Source organism: Pistacia vera, unplaced genomic scaffold (assembly GCF_008641045.1).
Source record: "Pistacia vera cultivar Batoury unplaced genomic scaffold, PisVer_v2 Contig166, whole genome shotgun sequence".
NCBI classification, from domain to species: domain Eukaryota; kingdom Viridiplantae; phylum Streptophyta; class Magnoliopsida; order Sapindales; family Anacardiaceae; genus Pistacia; species Pistacia vera.
The window spans coordinates 155,188-180,979 of NW_022195747.1; the positions used below are offsets into that span (position 1 = coordinate 155,188).

The following is a 25,792-nucleotide window of genomic DNA, read 5'->3' on the forward strand; positions in this document are numbered from 1 at the left end:
AAAACATTTTAAACTTAACAAAAACACCGCGACCTACCTCAAGCCACTACCGGCAGCCAGCCACCACTGTCGGTGGCCACCAAAAATGCCACAGATTTGGCCGTGAAACAGCCATAGATCTAGCCGTTTCCGACCATAGATCACGAAAAAGTCTCACCGGCGCACAACCAACCATACGCCATTATAGTAACTTTTGATAGCCTCTGGCAGTGGTCGACGGTGGCTAGCGATGGTGGCTTGTTCTGGGTACAATGAGATTTCTATAAATAATGATAATAACAAGGGCAATGTCGTCCAAAAACTTTAAAAAGTGAAGACAAAAGGGTCTGTATGAGTGAATTGAGTGTTTTGTAAATCTTAACAAATATAATGCTAATTTGGACCAAATACTTAACTATTTAGGGGCAATATGGGACACAAACTTGGATTACCTTAAGTAAGTTTTAATAAGCGCCCCAAGGTAATAATATTCCAGACAACTTACCCCCCAAATACCACTATTTTTCATAAAAGATTTAGAGAATAATTTCTTATAAATCAACCAAACACCTTCCTCGCTCAATTTAAAAAATATTACCACAATTTTCTAAACCGCTCATAGTCATAGAAGCGTTAAAGGACTATCAGATGATTTATTGTTTATTTTAACACAGTGATTAGAACATTAAACTTGAAATAGAAATTTACCGTCCTTCACGTCTATTTGTATTCTTCTCTTTTGCGGCTGCGGACTTGGGTCTCGAAGCTAAAGCTTTATTAATACCACAAGCATATATGAATATGAGGTCGTTGAGAGATGCTCTAGTGTGCCATGTACAAGCCATTAAAGCCGGTTTCACGCTACTCACTTTCACCACAAACCAGCTCATTCATGTCTACTCGAAACACAACTTTTTACATGAATCTCAAAAACTGTTCGATGAAATGCCTGAACGAAATGTCTCCTCATGGAACGCAATGATTTCAGCCCATATAAAAACCCAGAACTTAAAACAAGCGCGGGAATTATTTGACTGCGCTCCTCGCAGGGATTTGGTAACTTACAATTCAATGTTATCTGGTTATGCGAGTGCAGAAGGGTATGAAGCTGATGCGCTTAATTTGTTTCGAGAAATGCAAAATGAGTGTGAAGATATGAAAACTGATAAGGTTACTGTTGCTAGAATGCTTAATTTGTGTGCCAAGTTGTTGAATGTAGGTTATGGAAGACAGTTGCATGCGTTAATGGTGAAGACGAGCGCTGATGTTAGTGGGATTACTGTGAATTCTCTTATTGATATGTATTCAAAGTGTGCATGTTTTGAGGACGCGTATAGGGTTTTCAATAGTTCTGAAGTGGTTGATTTTTTTACCAAAAGCCCAATGCTGGCAGCATGTTGTAGAGAAGGTAAGATGGAAATGGCTTTGAAGATCTTTTGGAGGGCGGCTGAGTTGAATGATGTGGTTTCTTGGACTACTTTGATTTCGGGTTATGTACAGAATGGTTATATGGAAGAGGGTTTAAAGTTGTTTGTTTGTATGGCAGAGGCTGGAGTTAGATGGAATGAGCGTACATTTGCAAGTGTTTTGAGTGCTTGTTCTGGTTTGAGAAGTTTGAAGCGTGGGAAGGAAGTTCATGCGTGTGTCTTGAAGAATGGATTGATTTCAAATAAATTCATTAATAGTGGCATTTTTAATGTGTACTACAAATGTGAAAATATGAAGTATGCTGAGTTGATATATTTGATGAGTAGAGTTGAGAACTCATTTTCAATTATTAAATTAATTCTGGGGTATTCATCGCAAGGCAACATGGTGGAAGCTAGGAGGTTTTTTGATTCATTAGCAGAGAAGAATGTGGTTGTTTGGACAGCTTTGTTTTCTGGGTATGTCAAAGCAAGGCAATACGAGGCTGTATTTGAACTTTTTAGTGATTTGTCTAAGGAAGCAATGGTTTCTGAACCTCGGATTCTTGTCAGTGTGCTTGGCGCCTGTGCGCTACAAGCTGCCCTGCATCCTGGAATGGAGATACATGCTTACATGTTGAAAATGGGTCTTGATATGGATAAGAAATTGATTAGCACGGTAGTTGATATGTATTCACAATGTGGGAATCTGACATATGCAGAAACAGTTTTCCAAAGTGTTGTTAAACGTGACACAATCCTGTACAATGTAATGATATCTGGTTATTCTCACCATGGGCATGAAATCAAAGCTATTCAGTTGTTTGAGGAAATGTTGAGAAACGGAATCAAACCTGATATGGTTACGTTTCTTGCAATCCTATCGGCATGTCGTCACTGTGGTTTGGTAGAACTGGGTGAAAAGTATTTTAATTCCATGACAGTAGATTACAACATTTTGCCCGAGATAGACCATTATGCATGTATGATTGATCTGTATGGAAGGGCAAATCAGCTGGAGAAGGCCATGGGGTTCATGAAAAGGATTCCCATAGAACAGGATCCAGTAATCTCGGGGGTAATTTTGAATGCGTGTAGGCTAAGTAAGAATGCAAAACTTGCTAGAGAGGTAGAGGAGAAAATTCTTGGGAGTGAAGGTGGTGATGGGGCTCGTTTATGTGCAGTTGGCTAATGTCTATGCAGCAGAGGGAAACTGAGCTGACATGGGGAGGGTAAGGAAGCAAATGAGAGGGAAGGTGAAGAAATTTCCTGGTTGCAGCTGGATGTTTGTGGAAAATGGAGTTCATATGTTTACCTCTGGTGGTAGATCCTACTCCAAAACAGAAGCGATATATTCCATGAATTGTGCTTGATAATAATTTTATTCACTTCAGCTTTTGACCCTGTTCTCTGCAATTCTACCCCGCTTATATAAAGCTTTAATTTATAACAAAATCACTCGCACCACCCTGCCGTTGCCTGTCGCCACTGCAAACCACCACTTGGAGTCACCGTGAGTAGTCCATCGTGATCGGGAGGCTTCGATATGGCCATTTTTGGCCATATTGATGGCCAAAACCGGCCATATCATATTAGATTTGGCTAGAAATGGTCAGATCTATTTTGGCCATATCATACTAGATTTGGTTGGAAATGGCCAGATCTATTCTGGCCGGAATAGATATGGTTGTTAATGACCAGGTCTAGTCTGATATGGCTGTTTTCAGCTCCATGAGTAAAAACTTCACTGAAAGAGAAACATAATAAAGGGTAATGAGTGATGACGTTTGAGAATTCTCAAAGTGTATTACTACTCAACTTTCAGAATTTTTACACACAGCAAGTACAGTTGTATATCAAAGAATAAATACAAATTTTCAAAAGCTATTCTAAGTAAGAATCCTAGAATAAATGCTAGATGTTACAGAGAAATAAATGCAATATTTGATTGCTATTACACCCTTGATTTTAGGCTAAGAATCTGTTTCCACTTTCTCTGCTTGATCTGAGGGATTTGCTTGATTTTTGGTTGCTTCCATTATACGCCCCCGCAAGATAGAGCTGCCATCAGCTAAGCCTATCTTGTTTCTCAGCATTTCTGTTCTTTGACGTGAAAGTGCTTTTGTTAGAAGGTCAGCTAACCGGTCCTCTGTGTTCACATGGTGAACATTGAGATTTCCACGTTGGACCATGTCCCGCACAAAATGAAGATCAATCTAAATGTGTTTCATTTTTTAGTGTTGCGCGGGATTGAAACTAAGGTGTGTGGCCCCCAAATTATCACATAGCAGTTTAGGTTTGTTGCGCATTGGAATACCGAGTTCTTTGAATAGTGAAAGTAACCACACGGTTTCTGAAGCTGCATTTGCCAAGGCTCTGTATTCGGCTTCAATGGATGATCGTGCTGCTGCCCTTTGCTTCTTTGAACTCCAAGAAATTGGGTTTGCACCAAGAAAGCTTATATATGCTGAAGTGGAGGTTCGATCATCAAACTTTCTCGCCCAATCCGCATCAGAGTATGTTGCGAGTTCCTTGATCTTTTTCTGATATAAAGTCCATGAAAAATGGTTTGCTTTATGTAGCGAAGTAATTGCTTCGCAACTGTCCAATGAGTCACTGTTAGTTTGTGCATAAATTGTGAAAGTTTATATACTGCGAAGGAGATATCCGGGCGGGTGAGGGACAGGTATTGAAGTGCACCAATGACACTTCTAAACTCAGTGTTGTTTGTGGAAGATGTTCCATCCATCAACTTCAAAGCTATACTTGTTGACAGGGGGGTTGAGGCATCCTTTGCACCAGCCATGTTTGTAGACAAGAGGTCTCGGATATACTTTTGTTGAGATAGGAAAATTCCAATTTTTGTTGGAATGACCTCCATTCCCAAGAAAAAATTGAGCTGCCCCATGACTTTTAAAGAAAAACAATTTCCAAGTTGTGCAATAATCTCAGCCACAAATTTTGTATCATTGCCACTTATAACCAAATCATCCACATATACTAATAAATAGCATGTAACAGAGTTCAGGCAGTAGATGAAAAGTGATGAATCGGCTTTGGAATTTTGAAATCCGAGACCCACTATGGCCAATTTAAGAGCTGTATACCAGGCTCTTGGGGCCTGTTTTAGACCATAAATAGCCTTTTCTGCACACATGATTTGGTTTGGTAGCATCTTTAAACCCCGACAGTTGGACCATGTATACTGTCTCAGTTAACTAGCCATGCAGAAATGCGTTATTAACATCTAATTGTCTCAAGGACCACCCCTTCATTACAACTACTATCAAAACAATTCTAATGGTTGCAGTTGTTACAGCCGGACTAAATGTTCTTTGTAGTCTATCCCTTCACGTTGATTAAACCCTTTTGCAACAAGCCTCGCTTTAGAGCGATCAACTGACCTATCTGATTTTCTTTTCATCCTAAACATCCATTTACACCCCACAGGATTACCGTTCTTAGGTGGGGAAACCAATTCCCATGTTCCATGATGCATCAGTGCAGTAAGTTCTTCGGACATAGCTTGTCTCCAGTGAGGTTCACAAAGTGCTTGTCCCACACAAGTAGCTTCAATGGTTGATGGAAGAGGATGTTTGGTCACGCAATTGAACTGTTTCGGTTTGTGAATGTTGTTCATTGACCGTGTGGTCATTGGGTAGGTTCGGTTAGGGTTTTGCAGGGTAGGTTCAATTTGTTGGTCATCATGCGCAATTTCGGTTTGTGTTAGCTTGAGTTGTGTGTGAATGTGAGTGAGAAGACAAATTTTCATGAGATTGAGATGAATTAGGGCAAGAAGAGGAAGAATGCATTTCTCAAAAATTAGAAGTAGAAGAAATGGGGCAGTTACTTGAGGATGACGCGAAAATTCTGGTGGTTGGTCCGACAAAGACGGCACAACGATGGGTGACCCTGTTGTCGCAAACGAGGGAGAAGACAATGGGGGTTGTGGCTTGACCGAATGAAGATGGGGATAGGTTTGGGTTTCATTGAACAGGATGTGCCTTGACATATAGAGTTTTTGGGCTTTTGGGTCAAGGCATTTGTAAGCATTCTAGGTTGAGGAATAGCTCATGAAGAGACAAGGGGTAGCTTTGGGTTGGAGCCTATTGGTGTTGTACAGCTTGGTGAGGGGAAAACACAAGCACCCGAATTTTTTGCGTTTGAGATAATTTGGTGGCTAATGAAATAATATCTCAAACGGTGATTTGTTATTTAGGAGGGTGTTGGATAACAATACCATGATGGAGTTTGAGAATTCTCAAATTGTATTACTGCTCAACTATTAGAATTTTTACACACAGCAATTACAGTCGTATATCATAAAACAAATACAAAATTTCAAAAGCTATTCTAAGTAAGAATCCTAGAGTAAACGCTAACTGTTACAGAGAAATAAATGCAATATTTGATTGCTGTTACACCCTTGATTTTAGGTTAAGAATCTGTTTCCACTTTCTCTGCTTGATTTGAGGGATTTGCTTGATTTTTTGTTGCTTCCGTTATAATGGGATGCCCATGAATTGAGATACATTATATTGTTAATTATAGCATTTGGAGGGTGCAAACTTTTTGGATAGCATTGAGACCTTGTTTTTTTCCCATAGGATTACTGTAAGTCGGTTGAACTCTACCCTTGAAACAAAGAAGAGTATACCAACTCAGTGGCTTTTGTAATGGAGGCCCCATTTTATGTGTAATTTGGAGTAGAACAAAACTGAGTTGAATATAAGTGTTCATTACTCCGGCAAACCCTTGATCCAAATGGAAGAGAAAGTGGCACAGAACATTTCACATGGTATGAATTGCGCATTTGCGCTTGATAATACTTTTATTCTCTGCAATTCTACATTACTGACATTATATTACTAGCTGAATAACACTGTATTTTTGTGAAATCCTTTTGTGCAGATGATGCAAGGACGGTGTATGCCGGTTCCAAAGTTCTCTACCATCATTCAATGCTGTAAACAATGGTGAACATGGGACTAGATGACTTGTTCCAATTATTAGACTTGACAGGAGAATGAAAACCCTCCAAGATGCTCATCTTTGTTTTCTGGTCGCCATTTTGCAGTTTGGAGTTGTAGACATGCATGGCTAGTTTATTATCTGCTTCCAGTGCATAAATTGATGCACCCTTTTGTGCTTTAAGTGTTTAGAATTATACAGCAATATTTCTTCATTCCCCCCTTTCAACTTTTCTGAAACTGATTTGTCTCTCTTGAGTTCCATTCTTATTCATGACCATGGCTTACATTTGCCTATAAAAAATGAGCTTCTCCAATGTGAAGCCTAATAGATTAACTAGTAGAGTCTTCTTACTTAGTTATTTATGTTTATTTTGTGTCATCATTTATATTTTGGTGATATTAAATGTAGAAGTTCTTATACAGACTCATTTATATAAACTGATTTTATTATAACATATTTGAATAATTTAAAAGTAAAGTAAATTAGGTCAAATATTGTTGGAATAGTTTCCATATTCTTATACTCTATTATCAATTCTACAATACACTAAAAATATTTTTGTTTTTCTTATATCTTTTAAATCACATTTCTTTTTTTAATTTTTTAAACCAAGGTGTTTGAGTTAACTTACGTGCGCCTTAACTAATCTTCGAGGGATACTAGTGTAATAACTCACTCTTCCGGTCGTCCCTCACTTAAATCACTAATAGTGATATGGGGAATCAAACTTGAGATAGTGCATCTATCTACACTATCTTCAATTTGCTTTAACCATCTAGACTACTTAGATATGGATCTCTTTGTTTTTTATAATACTGTAAATTTGTTTAATACAATTACCTATAAAGAGTGTTTGGATCATATAATGTTTTATTATAGGGAGATATTATATTAACGAAATAAAAAATTACCTTGAAGATTACTGATAATGTTTAAAAAATGTGTTTAATTGGTTCAAATAAATTGGTGAATAATATGTTTGGTTGGGAGGATAAATGGGTGGATATGTTATTATATAGATTACTAAATTGCCTTTCTTTTTAAATATTAATATAATAGTATTTTTTATTATTATTTTTTTAAACCCCCTACTTTTCAGATTTAGCAAAAACACCCTAACAACCAAAAACATTTTAAACTTAACAAAAACACCGCGACCTCAAGCCATTACCGGCAACTAACCACCACTATCTAAACGGCTCAATTTTTTATAACTCCTTGCTCAATTTAAAAAATATTACCACAATTATCTAAACGGCTCCTTGTCATAGAAGCGTTAAAGGAGTATCAGATGATTTATTGTTTATTTTAACACAGTGACTAGAGCATTACACTTGAAATAGAAAGTTACCGTACTTCACGTCTATGTGTATTCTTCTCTTCTGCGGCTGCGGACTTGGGTCTCGAAGCTAAAGCTTTATTAATACTACAAGGATATATGAATATGAGGTCGTTGAGAGATGCTCTAGTGTGCCATGTACAAGCCATTAAAGCCGGTTTCACGCTACTCACTTTCACCACAAACCAGCTCATACATGTCTACTCGAAACACAACTTTTTACATGAATCTCAAAAACTGTTCGATGAAATGCCTGAACGAAATGTCTTCTCATGGAACGCAATGATTTCAGCCCATATAAAAACCCAGAACTTAAAACAAGCGCGGGAATTATTTGACTCCGCTCCTCACAGGGATTTGGTAACTTATAATTCAATGTTATCTGGTTATGCGAGTGCAGAAGGGTATGAAGCTGATGCGCTTAATTTGTTTCGAGAAATGCAAAATGAGTGTGAAGATATGAAAACTGATAAGGTTACTGTTGCTAGAATGCTTAATTTGTGTGCCAAGTTGTTGAATGTAGGTTATGGAAGACAGTTGCATACGTTTATGGTGAAGACGGGCGCTGATGTTAGTGGGATTACTGTGAGTTCTCTTATTGATATGTATTCAAAGTGTGCATGTTTTGAGGACGCGTATAGGGTTTTCAATCGGAGTTATGAAGTGGTTGATTTGGTTACCAAAAACTCAATGGTGGCAGCATGTTGTAGAGCAGGTGAGATGGAAATGGCTTTGAAGATCTTTTGGAGGGTGCCTGAGTTGAATGATGTGGTTTCTTGGACTACTTTGATTTCGGGTTATGTACAGAATGGTTATATGGAAGAGGGTTTAAAGTTGTTTGTTTGTATGGCAGAGGCTGGAGTTAGATGGAATGAGCGTACATTTGCAAGTGTTTTGAAAGCTTGTTCTGGTTTGAGAAGTTTGAAGCGTGGGAAGGAAGTTCATGCGTGTGTCTTGAAGAATGGATTGATTTCAAATAAATTCATTAATAGTGGCATTTTTAATGTGTACTACAAATGTGAAAATATGAAGTATGCTGAGTTGATATATTTGATGAGTAGAGTTGAGAACTCATTTTCAATTATTAAATTAATTCTGGGGTATTCATCGCAAGGCAACATGGTGGAAGCTAGGAGGTTTTTTGATTCATTAGCAGAGAAGAATGTGGTTGTTTGGACAGCTTTGTTTTCTGGGTATGTCAAAGCAAGGCAATACGAGGCTGTATTTGAACTTTTTAGTGATTTGTCTAAGGAAGCAATGGTTTCTGAACCTCTGATTCTTGTCAGTGTGCTTCGCGCCTGTGCGCTACAAGCTGCCCTGAATCCTGGAATGGAGATACATGCTTGCATGTTGAAAATGGGTCTTTGTATGGATAAGAAATTGATTAGCACGGTAGTTGATATGTATTCACAATGTGGAAATCTGACATATGCAGAAACAGTTTTCCAAAGTGTTGTTAAACGTGACACAATCCTGTACAATGTAATGATATCTGGTTATGCTCACCATGGGCATGAAATCAAAGCTATTCAGTTGTTTGAGGAAATGTTGAGAAACAGAATCAAACCTAATATGGTTACGTTTCTTGAAATCCTATCGGCATGTCGTCACTGTGGTTTTGTAGAATTGGGTGAAAAGTATTTTAATTCCATGACAGTAGATTACAACATTTTGCCCGAGATAGACCATTATGCATGTATGATTGATCTGTATGGAAGGGCAAATCAGCTGGAGAAGGCCATGGGGTTCATGAAAAGGATTCCCATAGAACAGGATCCAGTAATCTCGGGGGTAATTTTGAATGCGTGTAGGCTAAGTAAGAATGCAAAACTTGCTAGAGAGGTAGAGGAGAAAATTCTCAGGAGTGAAGGAGGTGATGAGGCTCGTTTATGTGCAGTTGGCTAATGTCTATGCAGCAGAGGGAAACTGAGCTGACATGGGGAGGGTAAGGAAGCAAATGAGAGGGAAGGTGAAGAAATTTCCTGGTTGCAGCTGGATGTTTGTGGAAAATGGAGTTCATATGTTTACCTCTTGTGATAGATCCCACTCCAAAACAGAAGCGATAGAATTGTGCTTGATAATAATTTTATTCACTTGAGCTTTTGACCCTGTTCTCTGCAATTCTACATTATTGACATGATATTACTAGGTGAATAACACTATGGGGGTGTTTGGTTGGGGGCTATGTAGGATTACTGTGGTTAAGTCATCTTATATTACTTGATTATCATGTTTGGTTATCAAATAATATAAGATACCGGTAATCTTCAAATACCAATAGTGGTTACTATTGGTAATTTTGGAGGTAATCTGATTATCTCCATTTTCTTAGGTATTCTAAGATTATTAGGGTTATCTTTTTTTGTAATAATTTTATCCCTTATTAATAAAATTTTTGACAATAGTGCCCCTATTTTAAAATAAATTTACATTAGTATCCTATTTCAATTTTACCCTTGTTTAATTAAATTTTTTGACAATAATGCCTTAATATTTAAAACAATTTACAGACCACCACTGCTACCCAACCATCACCATCAACAGTGAGCCAACCACCACGGACCGCCGTCGGAAAGTTCTCGGAGTCCCTAAAAAAGAACGAGATTCAGTGGGAGGCTCCGGGAGGCTTCGATATGGTCGGAATAGATCTGGCCGTCTCGCCCAGATCTGGCAGATAATGGCCAGGGATCTGGCCATTAACGGCCAGAGCTAGCCTGATATGGCCGTTTTCGACCATCAATATGGCCAGAAACGGCCATATCGGAGCCTCTTGGTCACGGTGAGATACTCACAGAGACTTTCGGAGACTTTTGGCAGCAGTTTGCGGTGGCTGCAGGGGGTGAGGGTGATTTCGTCATAAATTAAAGTTTTATATAAGCGGGGTGTTTTAGTTAAATCTGAAATATTGGAGGTTAAAAGAAACTATTCAAAAATAATAATAAAAATAATATTATATTAGTATTTAAAAAGGGGACAATTTAGTGATTTAAATAACATACCTACCAATTTATTCCCCATAACCAAACATATTAATATAACATACCCATCAACTAACCAAACACATTTTCCTAAAGATTTCCAGTAATTTTCAAGATAATCTATCTTTCTAGTAATCCAACATTCTCAGTAATCTAACATTCCTTGAACTAAACGCCCCTTACGAATGCGTTTATTTCAAGGAATGTTGGATTATTGAAATCTTATATTACCTTGAAAATTACTGAGAATATTAAAGAAAAAAATGTTTGGTTAGTTGGAATAAATGGGTGGGTATGTTATGCTCTAAAGGAGGACTAAACTCCAAGAAGATCGGTGTGGAGAGAACCAATCAATATGGATTCAGTAGAAAGTTATATGATATTGTAAATTCAGGCTCTCCTTCAAGTTGGTATTCTGATGCTATGCACCTAAAAGGAGGCTCTCAGTTTTTTGCCATGCATATTCCTGCCCTTCCTGCTTCGGTTGTGAGGCTTACTGGAGCTGGTGATTGCTTGGTTGGTGGGACACTTGCTTCTGTTTGTGCAGGTTTAGATGTTATTCAGAGTGTGGCAGTAGGAATTGCAGCAGCCAAAGCTGCTGTTGAGGCAGAGACCAATGTGCCTTCTGAATTTAGTTTGACAGCAATTGCAGGTATGCTTGAGTTTATTGACAGTTTACATGAATGTATAACAGCTCCATGAGTAAAAACTTCACTGAAAGAGAAACAGATTAGAGGGTAATGGGATGCCTATGAATAGAGATATATTATATTGTTAATTATAGCATTTGGAGGGTACAAACTTTTTGGATAGCATTGAGACCTTGTTTTTTTCCCATAGGATCACTGTAAGTCGGTTGAACTCAACCCTTGAAACAAAGAAGAGTATACCAACTCAGTGTCTTTGTTTTCTGGTCATCATTTTTCAGATTGGAGTTGTAGAACATGCATGGCTAGTTTATTATCTGCTTCCGGTGCATAAATTGATACACCCTTTTGTGCTTGAAGTACGTAGAATTATACAGCAATATTTCTTCAACTTTTCTGAAACTGATTTGTCTCTCTTGAGTTCCATTCTTATTCATGACCATGGCTTACATTTGCCTAAAAAAAATGAGCTTCTCTAATGTGAAGCCTAATAGATTAACTAGTAGAGTCTTCTTACTTAGTTATTATGTTTATATTGTGTTATCATTTAGAGTTCATTTGGTTCATTATTCTGATACTTTTTAGAATAATATTTTGAAAAAAAGTTAAATTGGATAGGTATTATGATGTAAGATTTAAAAATTAACAAAAATATCTCCTATGTTTGTTTATTTACTAAACACCCCTATAATAAAATATTAAAAGTTAACAAAAACACCCCAATCCACCCATTAAATACAGACAGCTGGCCACCACTGCAGGAGGGTGGCCGGAGAGCCGTATCAACGCATGATTGGTTGGATCTTGTCGGTCGTGAGTCGATATGGCCTTTTTCGGCCAGATCCACGGTGGATCTAGCCGAAAAATGTCAGATCTACCACTAGATCTAGCCATTGACGACCAGATCTGGCCGCATTTGGTTGTCAACAACGGCCAAAGATACGACCGTTGTTGATGGTCAACGATAACCATATCTTGGCTGTTGTTGACGACTGGCTACGGCTAGATCGGTGCACTATCGGTCAGATTCAGTCGGTAGTGCGTCATTATACCAGATTCCAGTCAGCTTCCGGTAGTGGTGGCCGGAATCTGGTAAATGTGGGTTGTTGTGGTGTTTTTGCAATTTCTAAAAAAAAAATTGGGGATGTTTAGTTAAATTAACAAATTCAGGGGGTTTATAAGAAATTGAATAATATAGAATAATATTTTGAGAATAAGCCAATTTTACTGTTTAACTTTATTGAGAAAACCAGAATAATATTTGGAAGAGTGTATCAAACGGAGCCTTATATTTTGATGATATTATATGTATGAAGTTTTGATACAACCTCATTTATACAATAAAAAAAATGAGCTTCTCCAATGTGAAGCCGAGTGGATTAACAAGTAGAGTCTTCTTACTTAGTTATTATGTTTATATTGTGTTATCATTTATATTTTGGTGATATTATATGTAGAAGTTTTGATACAAACTCATTTATACAAACTGATTTCATTATAACATCATTTATACAAACTGATTTCATTATAACATAATGAAACACATTCATTATAACATATTTGAATAATTTAAAAGTAAAGTAAATTCGGTCAAATATTGTCGGAATAGTTTCTATATTCTTATATTCTATTATCAATTCAACAATACACTAAAATTATTTTTGTTTTCTTGTATCTTTTAAATCACCTTTTTTTTTTTTTTTTTTTTTTAAACCAAGCTGTTTGAGTCAATTTACGTGCATCTCGACTAATCTTTGAGGGATATTGGTGTAATAACTTACTCTCACAATCCCCCACTTAAATCGCTAATAGTGATATAGGGAATCAAACTTGAGATAGTGCATCTACCAACACTATCTTCAATTCGTCTTAACCATCTAGACTACTCGGAGATGAGTCTCTTTGTTTTTTATAATACTACAAATTTGTTTAATATAATTACATATAAAGAGCATTTGAATTATATAATATTTTATTATAGGGAGATATTATATTAATGGAATAAAAAATTATCTTAAAGATTACTGGGAATGTTTAGAAAATGTGTTTGATTGGTTCGAATAAATTGGTGAATAATATGTTTGGTTGGGAGGATAAATGGGTGGTATGTTATGTCGATTACTAAATTGCCCTCTTTTTGAAATATTAATATAATAGTATTTTTTATTATTATTTTTTGAATAATTCTTTTAACCCCCTACTTTTCAGATTTAGCAAAAACACCGTAGCAACCAAAAACATTTTAAACTTAACAAAAGCACCCCTACCCACCCCAAGCCACTGCCGACAATCAGCCACCACCGTCGGTGGCCACTAACAATGCCACAGATCTAGCTGTGAAACAACCATAGATCTAGTCGTTTTCGACCATGGATGATCCATGGTCGGAAAAAGCCTCACCGGCGCACGGCCGGTCATACGCCATTATAGCAACTTTTGGTAGCCTCCGACGACGGTCGACGGTGGCTGGCGATGGTGGCTAGTTCTGGGTACAATGAGATTTTTGTAAATAATGATAATAACAAGGGCCATGTCGTCCGAAAACTTTAAAAAGTGAAGACAAAAGAGTCTGCATGAGTGAATTGGGTGTTTTATAAATCTTAATAAATATAAAACTAATTTGAACAAAATGCTTAACTATTTAGGAGCAATATGGGACACAAAATTGGATTACCTTGAGTAAGTTTTAATAACAGCACCCCAAGGTAATAATATTTCATGCAACTTACCTCCCAAATGCCACTATTTGTCATAAAAGATTTCGAGAATAATTTTTTATAAATCAATCAAACATCTTTGTCTACTCAATTTAATTAAAAATATTACCCCAATTACCAAATATTAATCTCATCCAAACGGCAATAGACTTAAAAGAGTATCAGTGATTAGAACATTAAACTTGAATAGAAATTTACCGTACTTCACGTCTTTGTGTATTCTTCTCTTTTGCGGCTGCGGACTTGGGTTTCGAAGCTAAAGCTTTATTAATACTACAAGCATATATGAATATGAGGTCGTTGAGAGATGCTCTAGTGTACCATGTACAAGCCATTAAAGCCGGTTTCACGCTACCCACTTTCACCACAAACCAGCTCATGCATGTCTACTCGAAACACAACTTTTTACATGAATCTCAAAAACTGTTCGATGAAATGCCTGAACGAGATGTCTCCTCATGGAACGCAATGATTTCAGCCCATGTAAAAACCCAGAACTTAAAACAAGCGCGGGAATTATTTGACTCCGCTCCTCACAGGGATTTGGTAACTTATAATTCAATGTTATCTGGTTATGCGAGTGCAGATGGGTATGAAGCTGATGCGCTTAATTTGTTTCGAGAAATGCAAAATGAGTGTGAAGATATGAAAATTGATGAGTTTACTGTTACTAGAATGCTTAATTTGTGTGCCAAGTTGTTGAATGTAGGTTATGGAAGACAGTTGCATACGTTTATGGTGAAGACGAGCGCTGATGTTACTGGGTTTACTGTGAGTTCTCTTATTGATATGTATTCAAAGTGTGCATGTTTTGAGGACGCGTATAGGGTTTTCAATCGGAGTTATGAAGTGGTTGATTTGGTTACCAAAAACTCAATGGTGGCAGCATGTTGTAGAGCAGGTGAGATGGAAATGGCTTTGAAGATCTTTTGGAGGGTGCCTGAGTTGAATGATGTGGTTTCTTGGACTACTTTGATTTCGGGTTATGTACAGAATGGTTATATGGAAGAGGGTTTAAAGTTGTTTGTTAGTATGGCAGAGGATGGAGTTAGATGGAATGGGCGTACATTTGCAAGTGTTTTGAAAGCTTGTTCTGGTTTGAGAAGTTTGAAGTGTGGGAAGGAAGTTCATGCGTGTGTCTTGAAGAATGGATTGATTTCAAATCCATTCATTACTAGTGGCATTTTTTATGTGTACTACAAATGTGAAAATATGAAGTATGCTGAGTTGATATATTTGATGAGTGGAGTTGAGAACTCATTTTCAATCACTAAATTAATTCTGGGGTATTCATCGCAAGGCAACATGGTGGAAGCTAGGAGGTTTTTTGATTCATTAGCAGAGAAGAATGTGGTTGTTGTGACAGCTTTGTTTTCTGGGTATGTCAAAGCAAGGCAATACGAGGCTGTATTTGAACTTTTTAGTGATTTGTCTAAGGAAGCAATGGTTTCTGAACCTCGGATTCTTGTCAGTGTGCTTGGCGCCTGTGCGCTACAAGCTGCCCTGCATCCTGGAATGGAGATACATGCTTACATGTTGAAAATGGGTCTTGATATGGATAAGAAATTGATTAGCACGGTAGTTGATATGTATTCACAATGTGGGAATCTGACATATGCAGAAACAGTTTTCCAAAGTGTTGTTAAACGTGACACAATCCTGTACAATGTAATGATATCTGGTTATTCTCACCATGGGCATGAAATCAAAGCTATTCAGTTGTTTGAGGAAATGTTGAGAAACGGAATCAAACCTGATATGGTTACGTTTCTTGCAATCCTATCGGCATGTCGTCACTGTGGTTTGGTAGAACTGGGTGAAAAGTATTTTAATTCCATGACAGTAGATTACAACATTTTGCCCGAGATAGACCATTATGCATGTATGATTGATCTGTATGGAAGGGCAAATCAGCTGGAGAAGGCCTTAGGGTTCATGAAAAGGATTCCCATAGAAGAGGATCCAGTAATCTCGGGGGTAATTTTGAATGCGTGTAGGCTAAGTAAGAATGCAAAACTTGCTAGAGAGGTAGAGGAGAAAATTCTTGGGAGTGAAGGTGGTGATGGGGCTCGTTTATGTGCAGTTGGCTAATGTCTATGCAGCAGAGGGAAACTGAGCTGACATGGGGAGGGTAAGGAAGCAAATGAGAGGGAAGGTGAAGAAATTTCCTGGTTGCAGCTGGATGTTTGTGGAAAATGGAGTTCATATGTTTACCTCTGGTGGTAGATCCTACTCCAAAACAGAAGCGATATATTCCATGAATTGGGCTTGATAATAATTTTATTCACTTCAGCTTTTGACCCTGTTCTCTGCAATTCTACATTATTGACATGATATTACTAGCTGAATAACACTATGAGCGCGATTGGATTACTCGGAATGTTACATTATTGAAATATTATATTAACTTGAAAATTGCTGGAAATCTTTAAGAAAAAATGTTTGGTTAGTTTTAATAAATGGGTGGGTATGTTATATTAATATGTTTGGTTAGGAGGAACAAATTAGTGGGTATGTTATTTAAAGAGTAATGCTGTAGTTATCGAAGAATGCACACCGAATTCATGCACCGAATGATGTAACTTCATCTTGTTTTCTTAAAAAAAGAAATTCATAATTAATAGACTGTTAGGATAGTGTTACGTCATTCGGTACATGAATTCGATACGTATTCTTCGGTAACTGTATTATTTTCCTTGTTTAAATTACTAAATTGCTTTCTTTTTAAATATTAATATAATATTATTTTTATTATTAATTTTTGAATTTTTTTTAACCCCCAATATTTCAGATTTAGCTAAAACACCCCTGCTTATATAAAACTTTGATTTATAACAAAATCACCCCCACCACTGCAAACCACCATCAGAAATTGCCTTGAGTAGTCCACTGTGATCGGGAGGCTCCGATATGGTTGTTTCTGGCCATATTGATGGTCGAAAACAGTCATATCAGACTAGATCTTGTCGGAAATGGCCAGATCTAGTTTGATATGGCCGTTTTCGGCCATCAATATGGCTAGAAACGGTCATATCAAAGCCTCCCGAAGCCTCCAGCGACTCTCGGTCATTTTTAGCGACTTCAACGACTTTCGGACGACGGTCTGCAGTGTTTGGCCTGCTGTTGGCAGTGGAGGTTTGTAATCGGGGATAATGTGAATAGATGCACAGTCTCAAGTTCGATTTCTTATCTGAGTCTATGTTAGTCTCCCATAAGAATTAATCAAGATGCGCATAAATTGGTTAGTTAAAAAAAAAAAAAAAACAAACAAAAACAAAAGATCTTAGGATTTTTTATACAAACTAATTTTATTATAACATAATAAAACTCAATTAACATATTTGAATAATTTAAAAGTAATGATAAACGAAATAAAAGGGATATATATTTCAAATATTGTCGGAATAATTTATATACTCTTATATTCTATTATCAATTCAACAGTACACTAAAAATACAATTTTTTTCTTATATAGTTTAAATCTAGTTGTGTTTTATAATATTGTAAATTTGTTTAATATAATAACCCTCGTGTTTGTTTTTTATTTTAACACCGTGATTAGAACGTTAAAACTTGAGGTACAAATTTACGGTCTCTTTTGTGGCTTCGGATTTGGGTCTTGAAGCTCAAGCTTTATTAATACTACAAGCATATGTGTATATGAGGTCGTTGAGAGATGCTCTAGTGTACCATGTACAAGCCATTAAAGCCGGTTTCACGCTACCCACTTTCACCACAAACCAGCTCATTCATGTCTACTCGAAACACAACTTTTTATGTGAATCTCAAAAACTGTTCGATGAAATGCCTGAGAGAAATGTCGTCTCATGGAACACGATGATTTCAGCCCATATAAAATCCCAGAACTTAAAACAAGCGCGGGCATTATTTGACTCCGCTCCTCACAAGGATTTGGTAACTTATAATTCAATGTTATCTGGTTATGTGAGTGCAGATGGGTATGAAGCTGATGCGCTTAATTTGTTTCAAGAAATGCAAAATGAGTGTGAAAATATAAAGATTGATGAGTTTACTGCTACTAGAATGCTTAACTTGTGTGCCAAGTTATTGAATGTAGGTTATGGAAGACAGTTGCATACGTTTATGGTGAAGACGAGCGAGGATGTTAGTGGGTTCGCTGTGAGTTCTCTTATTGATATGTATTCAAAGTGTGCATGTTTTGAGGATGCGTATAGGGTTTTCAATAGGAGTGATGGCGTGGTTAATTTGGTTTGCAAAAACGCAATGGTGGCAGCATGTTGTAGAGAAGGCGAGATGGAAATGGCTTTGAAGATCTTTCAGACGGCACCTGAGTTGAATAATGTGGTTTCTTGGAATACTTTGATTTGGGGTTATGTACAGAATGGTTATATGGAAGAGGGTTTAAAGTTGTTTGTTAGTATGACAGAGAATGGGGTTGGATGGAATGAGCATACATTTGCAAGTGTTTTGAGTGCTTGTTCTGGTTTGAGAAGTTTGAAGTGTGGGAAGGAAGTTCATGCCTGGGCCTTGAAGAATCGATTTATTTCAAATCCATTCATTACTAGTGGCATTGTTGATGTGTACTGCAAGTGTGAAAACATGAAGTATGCTGAGTTGATACATTTGATGAGTGGAGTTGAGAACCCATTTTCAATCACTTCATTAATTCTGGGGTATTCATCGCAAGGCAACATGGTGGAAGCTAGGAGGTTTTTTGATTCATTAGCAGAGAAGAATGTGGTTGTTTGGACAGCTTTGTTTTCTGGGTATGTCAAAGCAAGGCAATCCGAGCCTGTATTTGCACTTTTTAGTGATTTTATGGCTAAGGGAGCAATGGTTTTCGAACCTCCGATTCTTTTCAGTGTGCTTGGCGCCTGTGCGCTACAAGCTGCCCTGAATCCTGGAATGGAGATACATGCTTATATGTTGAGAATGGGTCTTGAGATGGATGAGAAATTGATTAGCACGGTAGTTGACATGTATTCCAAATGTGGGAATCTGACATATGCAGAAACAGTTTTCCAAAGTGTTGCTGAACGTGACACAATCCTGTACAATGTAATGATATCTGGTTATGCTCACCATGGGCATGAAATCAAAGCTATTCAGTTGTTTGAGGAAATGTTAGGAAACAGAATCAAACCTAATATGGTTACATTTCTTGCAATCCTATCGGCTTGTCGTCACTGTGGTTTGGTAGAATTGGGTGAAAAGTATTTTAATTCCATGACAGTAGATTACAACATTTTGCCCGAGATAGACCATTATGCATGTATGATTGATCTGTATGGAAGGGCAAATCAGCTGGAGAAGGCCATGGGGTTCATGAAAAGGATTCCCATAGAACAGGATCCAGTAATCTCGGGGGTAATTTTGAATGCGTGTAGGCTAAGTAAGAATGCAAAACTTGCTAGAGAGGTAGAGGAGAAAATTCTCAGGAGTGAAGGAGGTGATGGGGCTCGTTTATGTGCAGTTGGCTAATGTCTATGCAGCAGAGGGAAACTGAGCTGATATGGGGAGGGTAAGGAAGCAAATGAGAGGGAAGGTGAAGAAATTTCCTGGTTGCAGCTGGATGTTTGTGGAAAATGGAGTTCATATGTTTACCTCTTGTGATAGATCCCACTCCAAAACAGAAGCGATAGAATTGTGCTTGATAATAATTTTATTCACTTGAGCTTTTGACCCTGTTCTCTGCAATTCTACATTATTGACATGATATTACTAGCTGAATAACACTATGGGGGTGTTTGGTTGGGGGCTATGTAGGATTACTGTGGTTAAGTCATCTTATATTACTTGATTATCATGTTTGGTTATCAAATAATATAAGATACCGGTAATCTTCAAATACCAATAGTGGTTACTATTGGTAATTTTGGAGGTAATCTGATTATCTCCATTTTCTTAGGTATTCTAAGATTATTAGGGTTATCTTTTTTTGTAATAATTTTATCCCTTATTAATAAAATTTTTGACAATAGTGCCCCTATTTTAAAATAAATTTACATTAGTATCCTATTTCAATTTTACCCTTGTTTAATTAAATTTTTTGACAATAATGCCTTAATATTTAAAACAATTTACAGACCACCAGCTGCCACCCAACCACCACCATCGACAGCAAGCCAACCACCACGGACCGCCGTCGGAAAGTTGTCGGAGTCCTAAAAAAGAACGAGATTCGGTGGGAGGCTCCGAGAGGCTTCGATATGGTCGGAATAGATTTAGCCGTCTCGCCCAGATCTGGCAGATAATGGCCAGATCTGGCCGTTAACGGCCAGATCTAGCCTGATATGGCCGTTTTCGACCATCAAATGGCCAGAAACGGCATATCGAAGCCTCTTGGTCACGGTGAGATACTCACAGGGACTTTCGGAGACTTTTTGCGGCAGTTTGCAGTGGCTGCAGGGGGTGAGGGTGATTTCGTCATAAATTAAAGTTTATAAAGCGGGGTGTTTTAGTTAAATCTGAAATATGGGGGTTAAAAGAGATTATTCAAAATAATAATAAATAATATTATATAGTATTTAAAAGGGGACAATTTATGTTTAAATAACATACCTACCAATTTATTCCCCATAAACCAAACATAATATAACATACCAATCACTAACCAAACACATTTCCTAAAGATTTCCAGTAATTTCAAGATAATCTATCTTTTCAGCAATCCAACATTCCCAATAATCTAACATTCCTTGAACTAAACGCTCTCTATGAATGCGTTATTTCAAGGAATGTTGGATTATTGAAATCTTATATTACCTTGAAAATTAGAGAATCTTAAGAAAAAATGTTTGGTTAGTTGGAATAAATGGGTGGGTATGTTATGCTCTAAAGGAGGACTGAACTCCATGAAGATCGGTGTGGAGAGAACCATCAATATGGATTCAGTAGAAAGTTATATGATATTGTAAATTCAGGCTCTCCTTCAAGTTGGTATTCTGATGCTATGCACCTAAAAGGAGGCTCTCAGTTTTTTGCCATGCATATTCCTGCACTTCCTGCTTCGGTTGTGAGGCTTACTGGAGTCTGTATTCTTGGTTGGTGGGACACTTGCTTCTGTTTGTGCAGGTTTAGATGTTATTCAGAGTGTGGCGGAATTGCAGCAGCCAATGCTGCTGTTGAGGCAGAGACCAATGTGCCTTCTGAATTTAGTTTGACAGCAATTGCAGGTATGCCTGAGTTTATTGACAGTTTACATGAATGTATAACAGCTCCAGAGTAAAAACTCACTGAAAGAGAAACAGATTAGAGGGTATGGGATGCCTATGAATAGAGATATAATATTGTTAATTATAGCATTTGGAGGGTACAAACTTTTGGATAGCATTGAGACCTTGTTTTTTCCCATAGGATCACTGTAGTCGGTTGAACTCAACCCTTGAACAAAGAAGAGTATACCAACTCAGTGGCTTTTGTAATGGAGGTCCCATTTGATGTGTAATTTGGAGTAGAACAAAACTGAGTTGATCTATCTCAAAATAACTGTGTCATCACCAAAATGTTACCTTGTCAGTAATTGGGCACTTAGCATATAATCATCAAAATAAGTGTTAATTACACTGGCAAACCCTTGATCCAAATGGAAGAGAAACGGCACAGACATTTCACATGCTATGAATTGCGCATTTACGCCTGATAATAGTTTTGACCCAATTCTCTGCAATTCTACATTACTGACATATATTACTAGCTGACTAACATATATTATTTTGTGAATCCTTTGTGCGATGATGCAAGGACGGGTATGCCGGTGAACAAGGTGAACTGGACTAGTATATTGTTCCAATTATTAGACTTGACAGGAGAATGAAAAAACCCTCCAAGGCTCGTCTTTGTTTTCTGGTCATCATTTTTCAGATTGGAGTTGTAGAACATGCATGGTAGTTTTATCTGCTTCGTGCATAAATTGATACACCCTTTTGTGCTTGAACTACGTAGAATTATACAGCAATATTTTCTCAACTTTTCTGAAACTGATTTGTCTCCTTGAGTTCCATTCTTATTCATGACCATGGCTTACATTTGCCTAAAAAAAATGAGCTTCTCTAATGTGAAGCCTAATAGATTAACTAGTAGAGTCTTCTTACTAGTATTATGTTTATATTGTGTTATTATTTAGAGTTCATTTGTTTCATTATCTGATACTTTTTAGAATAATATTTTGAAAAAAGTTAAATTGGATAGGTATTATGATGTAAGATTTAAAAATTAACAAAAATATCTCCTATGTTTGTTTATTTCTAAACACTCCTATAATAAATATTAAAGTTAACAAAAAACACCATATCCACCATTATACAGACAGCCGGCCACCACCGCAGGAGGGTGGCGAGAAGCCGTATCAACGCATGATTGGTGGATCTTGTGGTCGTAGTCGATATGGCCTTTTTGGCCAGATCCACGGTGGATCTAGCCGAAAAAGTCCAGATCTACAGCTAGATCTAGCCATTGAGATCAGATCTGGCCGCATTGGTCGTCAACACGACCAAAGATACGCCGTTGTTGATGGTCAACGATAACCATATCTTGACCATTGTTGAGACTGGCTACGGCTAGATCGGTGCACTATCTGCCAGATTCAGTCGGTAGTGTCAATTATACCAGATTCCAGCCAGCTTCCGGTAGTGGTGGCCGGAATCTGGTAAATGTGGGTTGTTGTGGTTTTTTGCAATTCTAAAAAAAAATCGGATGTTTAGTTAAATTAACAATTAGGGGGTTTTAAAAATAAAATTGAATAATATTTTGAGAATAAGCCATTTTACTGTTTAACTTTATTAGAAAACAGAATAATTTTGGAAGAGTGTATCAAACGGAGCCTTATATTTTGAGATATTATTGTATGAAGTTTTGATACAACCTCATTTTACAATAAAAAAATGAGCTTCTCCATGTGAAGCCAGTAGATAACAAGTAGAGTCTTCTTACTTAGTTATTATGTTTATAGTGTGTTATCATTTATATTTGGTGATATATATGAGAAGTTTTGGTACAAACTCATTATACAAACTGATTTCATTATACATAATGAACACTCTTCATTATAACATATTTGAATAATTTAAAGTAAAGTAAATTGTCAAATATTGTCGGAATAGTTTCTATATTCTTATATTCATTATCAATTCAACAATACACTAAATATTTTTGTTTTCTTATACTTTTAAATCACTTTTTTTTTTTTTTTTTTTAAAACCAAGCTGTTTGAGTCAATTTACGTGCATCTCGACTAATCTTGAGGGATATGGTGTAATAACTACTCTCACAATCCCCCACTTAAATCGCTAATAGTGATATAGGGAATCAACTTGGATAGTGCATCTACCAACACTATCTTCAATTCGTCTTAACCATCTAGACTACTCAGATGAGTCTTTTGTTTTTTTATAATACTACAAATTTGTTTTATAATTACAATAAGAGCTTGAATTATATAATTTTATTATAGGGAGATATTATATTAATGGAATAAAAATTACCTTAATATACTAGAATGTGAGAAATGTGTTTGATTGGTTCGAAAAATTGGTGAATAATATGTTTGGTTGGGAGGATAAATGGGTGGTATGTTATGTCGATTACTAAATTGCCCTCTTTTTGAATATTATATAAATATTATTTTTATTATTATTTTTTGAATAATTTTTAACCCCTACTTTTCAGATTTAGCAAAAACACGTAGCAACCAAAAACTTTAACTTAACAAAAGCACCCTACCCACCCCAAGCCACTGCCGACAACCAGCCACCACCGTCAAGCCCACTATATGCCACAGATCTGCTGTGAAACAACCATAGATCTAGTCGTTTTCGACCATGGTAATCCATGGTCGGAAAAGGCCTCACCGCACAACCGGTCATACGCCATTATAGCAACTTTTATGCCTCCGACGACGTTGACGGTGGCTGGCGATGGTGGCTAGTTCTGGGTAAATGAGATTTTTTAAATAATGAAATAACAAGGGCAATTCGTCCCAACTTTAAAAAGTGAAGACAAAAGATCTGCATGAGTGAATTGGTGTTTTAAATCTTAATAAATATAACTAATTTGAACAAAATGCTTAACTATTAGAGCAATATGACACAAAATTGGATTACCTTGAGTAAGTTTTAATACAGCACCCCAAGGTTAATATTTCATGCAACTTACCTTCCAAATGCCACTATTTTCATAAAAGATTTCGAGAATAATTTTTATAAATCAACCAACATCTTTGTCTACTCAATTTATTAAAAATATTACCCCAATTACCAATATTAATCTCATCCAAACGGCAATAGACTTAAAAGAGTATCAGTGATTAAACATTACTTGAATAGAAATTTACCGTACTTCACGTCTTGTGTATTCTCTCTTTTGCGCTGCGGACTTGGGTTTCGAAGCTAAAGCTTTATTAATACAAGCATATATGAATATGAGGTCGTTGAGAGATGCTCTAGGGTACCATGTACAGCCATTAAAGCCGGTTTCACGCTACCCACTTTCACCACAACCAGCTCATGCATGTCTACTCGAACCACAACTTTTTACATGAATCTCAAAAACTGTTCGATGATGCCTGAACGAGATGTCTCCTCATGGAACGCAATGATTTCAGCCCATGTAAAAACCCAGAACTTAAAACAAGCCGCGGAATTATTTGACTCCGCTCCTCACAGGGATTTGGTAACTTATAATTCAATGTTATCTGGTTATGCGAGTGCGATGGGTATGAAGCTGATGCCTTAATTTGTTTCGAGAAATGCAAAATGAGTGTGAAGTATGAAAATTGATGAGTTACTGTTACTAAATGCTTATTTGTGTGCCAAGTTGTTGAATGTAGGTTATGGAAGACAGTTGCAGTTTTATGGTGAAGACGGGCGCTGATGTTAGTGGGATTACCGTGGGTTCTCTTATTATAGTATTCAAAGTGTGCATGTTTTGAGGACGCGTATAGGGTTTTCAATCGGAGTTATGAAGTGGTTATTTGGTACCAAAAACTCAATGGTGGCAGCAGTTTGTAGAGCAGTGGATGGAAATGGCTTTGAAGATCTTTTGGAGGGTCCTGAGTTGAATGATGTGTTTTCTTGATACTTTGATTTCGGGTTATGTACAGAATGTTATATGGAAGAGGGTTTAAAGTTGTTTTTTGTATGGAGAGGTGGAGTTAGATGGAATGAGCGTACTTGCAGTGTTTTGAAAGCTTGTTCTGGTTTGAGAAGTTTGAAGGTGGGAAGAAGTTCATGCGTGTGTCTTGAGAATGGATTGATTCAAATAATTCTTAATATGGCATTTTTAATGTGTACTACAAATGTGAAATATGAAGTTCTGGTTGATTATTGATGAGAGAGTTGAGAACTCATTTTCAATTATAATTAATTCTGGGGTATTCATCCAAGGCAACATGGTGGAAGCTAGGAGTTTTTTGATTCATTAGCAAGAGGATGGGTTGTTTGGACAGCTTGTTTTCTGGGTATGTCAAAGCAAGGCAATACGAGGCTGTATTGAACTTTTAGTGATTTGTCTAAGGAAGCAATGGTTTCTGAACCTCTGATTCTTGTCAGTGTGTTGGCGCCTGTGCGCTACAGGCTGCCCTGAATCCTGGAATGGAGATACATGCTTACATGTTGAAATGGGTCTTGATATAGAAATTGATTAGCCGTGTTATATGTATCACAATGTGGAAATCTACATATGCAGAAACAGTTTTCCAAAGTGTTGTTACGTGACACAATCCTGTACAATGTAATGATATCGGGTTAGCTCACCATGGGCATGAAATCAAAG

General features: G+C 37.1%; 2 protein-coding genes and 3 pseudogenes across 2 annotated transcripts; 4 read left to right on the plus strand and 1 right to left on the minus strand.

Annotated features, from left to right (window-relative positions):
* The first annotated feature begins 780 nt into the window (after nt 1-780).
* Nucleotides 781-3,223, plus strand: LOC116125494 (annotated as a pseudogene).
* Nucleotides 3,224-4,698: 1,475 nt separating this feature from the next.
* Nucleotides 4,699-5,040, minus strand: LOC116125457 (uncharacterized mitochondrial protein AtMg00820-like). Its single transcript, XM_031411171.1, has one exon. It carries the CDS (start codon nt 5,038-5,040, stop codon nt 4,699-4,701), a length of 342 nt encoding a protein of 113 aa, XP_031267031.1.
* A 2,588-nt stretch (nt 5,041-7,628) lies between these two features.
* LOC116125493 lies at nt 7,629-9,839 on the plus strand (annotated as a pseudogene).
* Nucleotides 9,840-14,234: 4,395 nt separating this feature from the next.
* On the plus strand, nt 14,235-16,455 carry LOC116125486 (putative pentatricopeptide repeat-containing protein At3g18840). Its single transcript, XM_031411199.1, is given in 2 exon segments — nt 14,235-16,113; nt 16,115-16,455. Coding segments are annotated over 2 exon segments (1,986 nt in total). The 5' UTR covers nt 14,235-14,325; the 3' UTR covers nt 16,313-16,455.
* A 1,151-nt stretch (nt 16,456-17,606) lies between these two features.
* Nucleotides 17,607-19,796, plus strand: LOC116125487 (annotated as a pseudogene).
* Nucleotides 19,797-25,792: the final 5,996 nt, after the last annotated feature.

Coding starts and splice junctions, on each gene's coding strand:
- LOC116125457 (XM_031411171.1), bottom strand. CDS start 5,040: ATGACCACACGGTCAATGAACAACATTCACAAACCGAAACAGTTCAAT.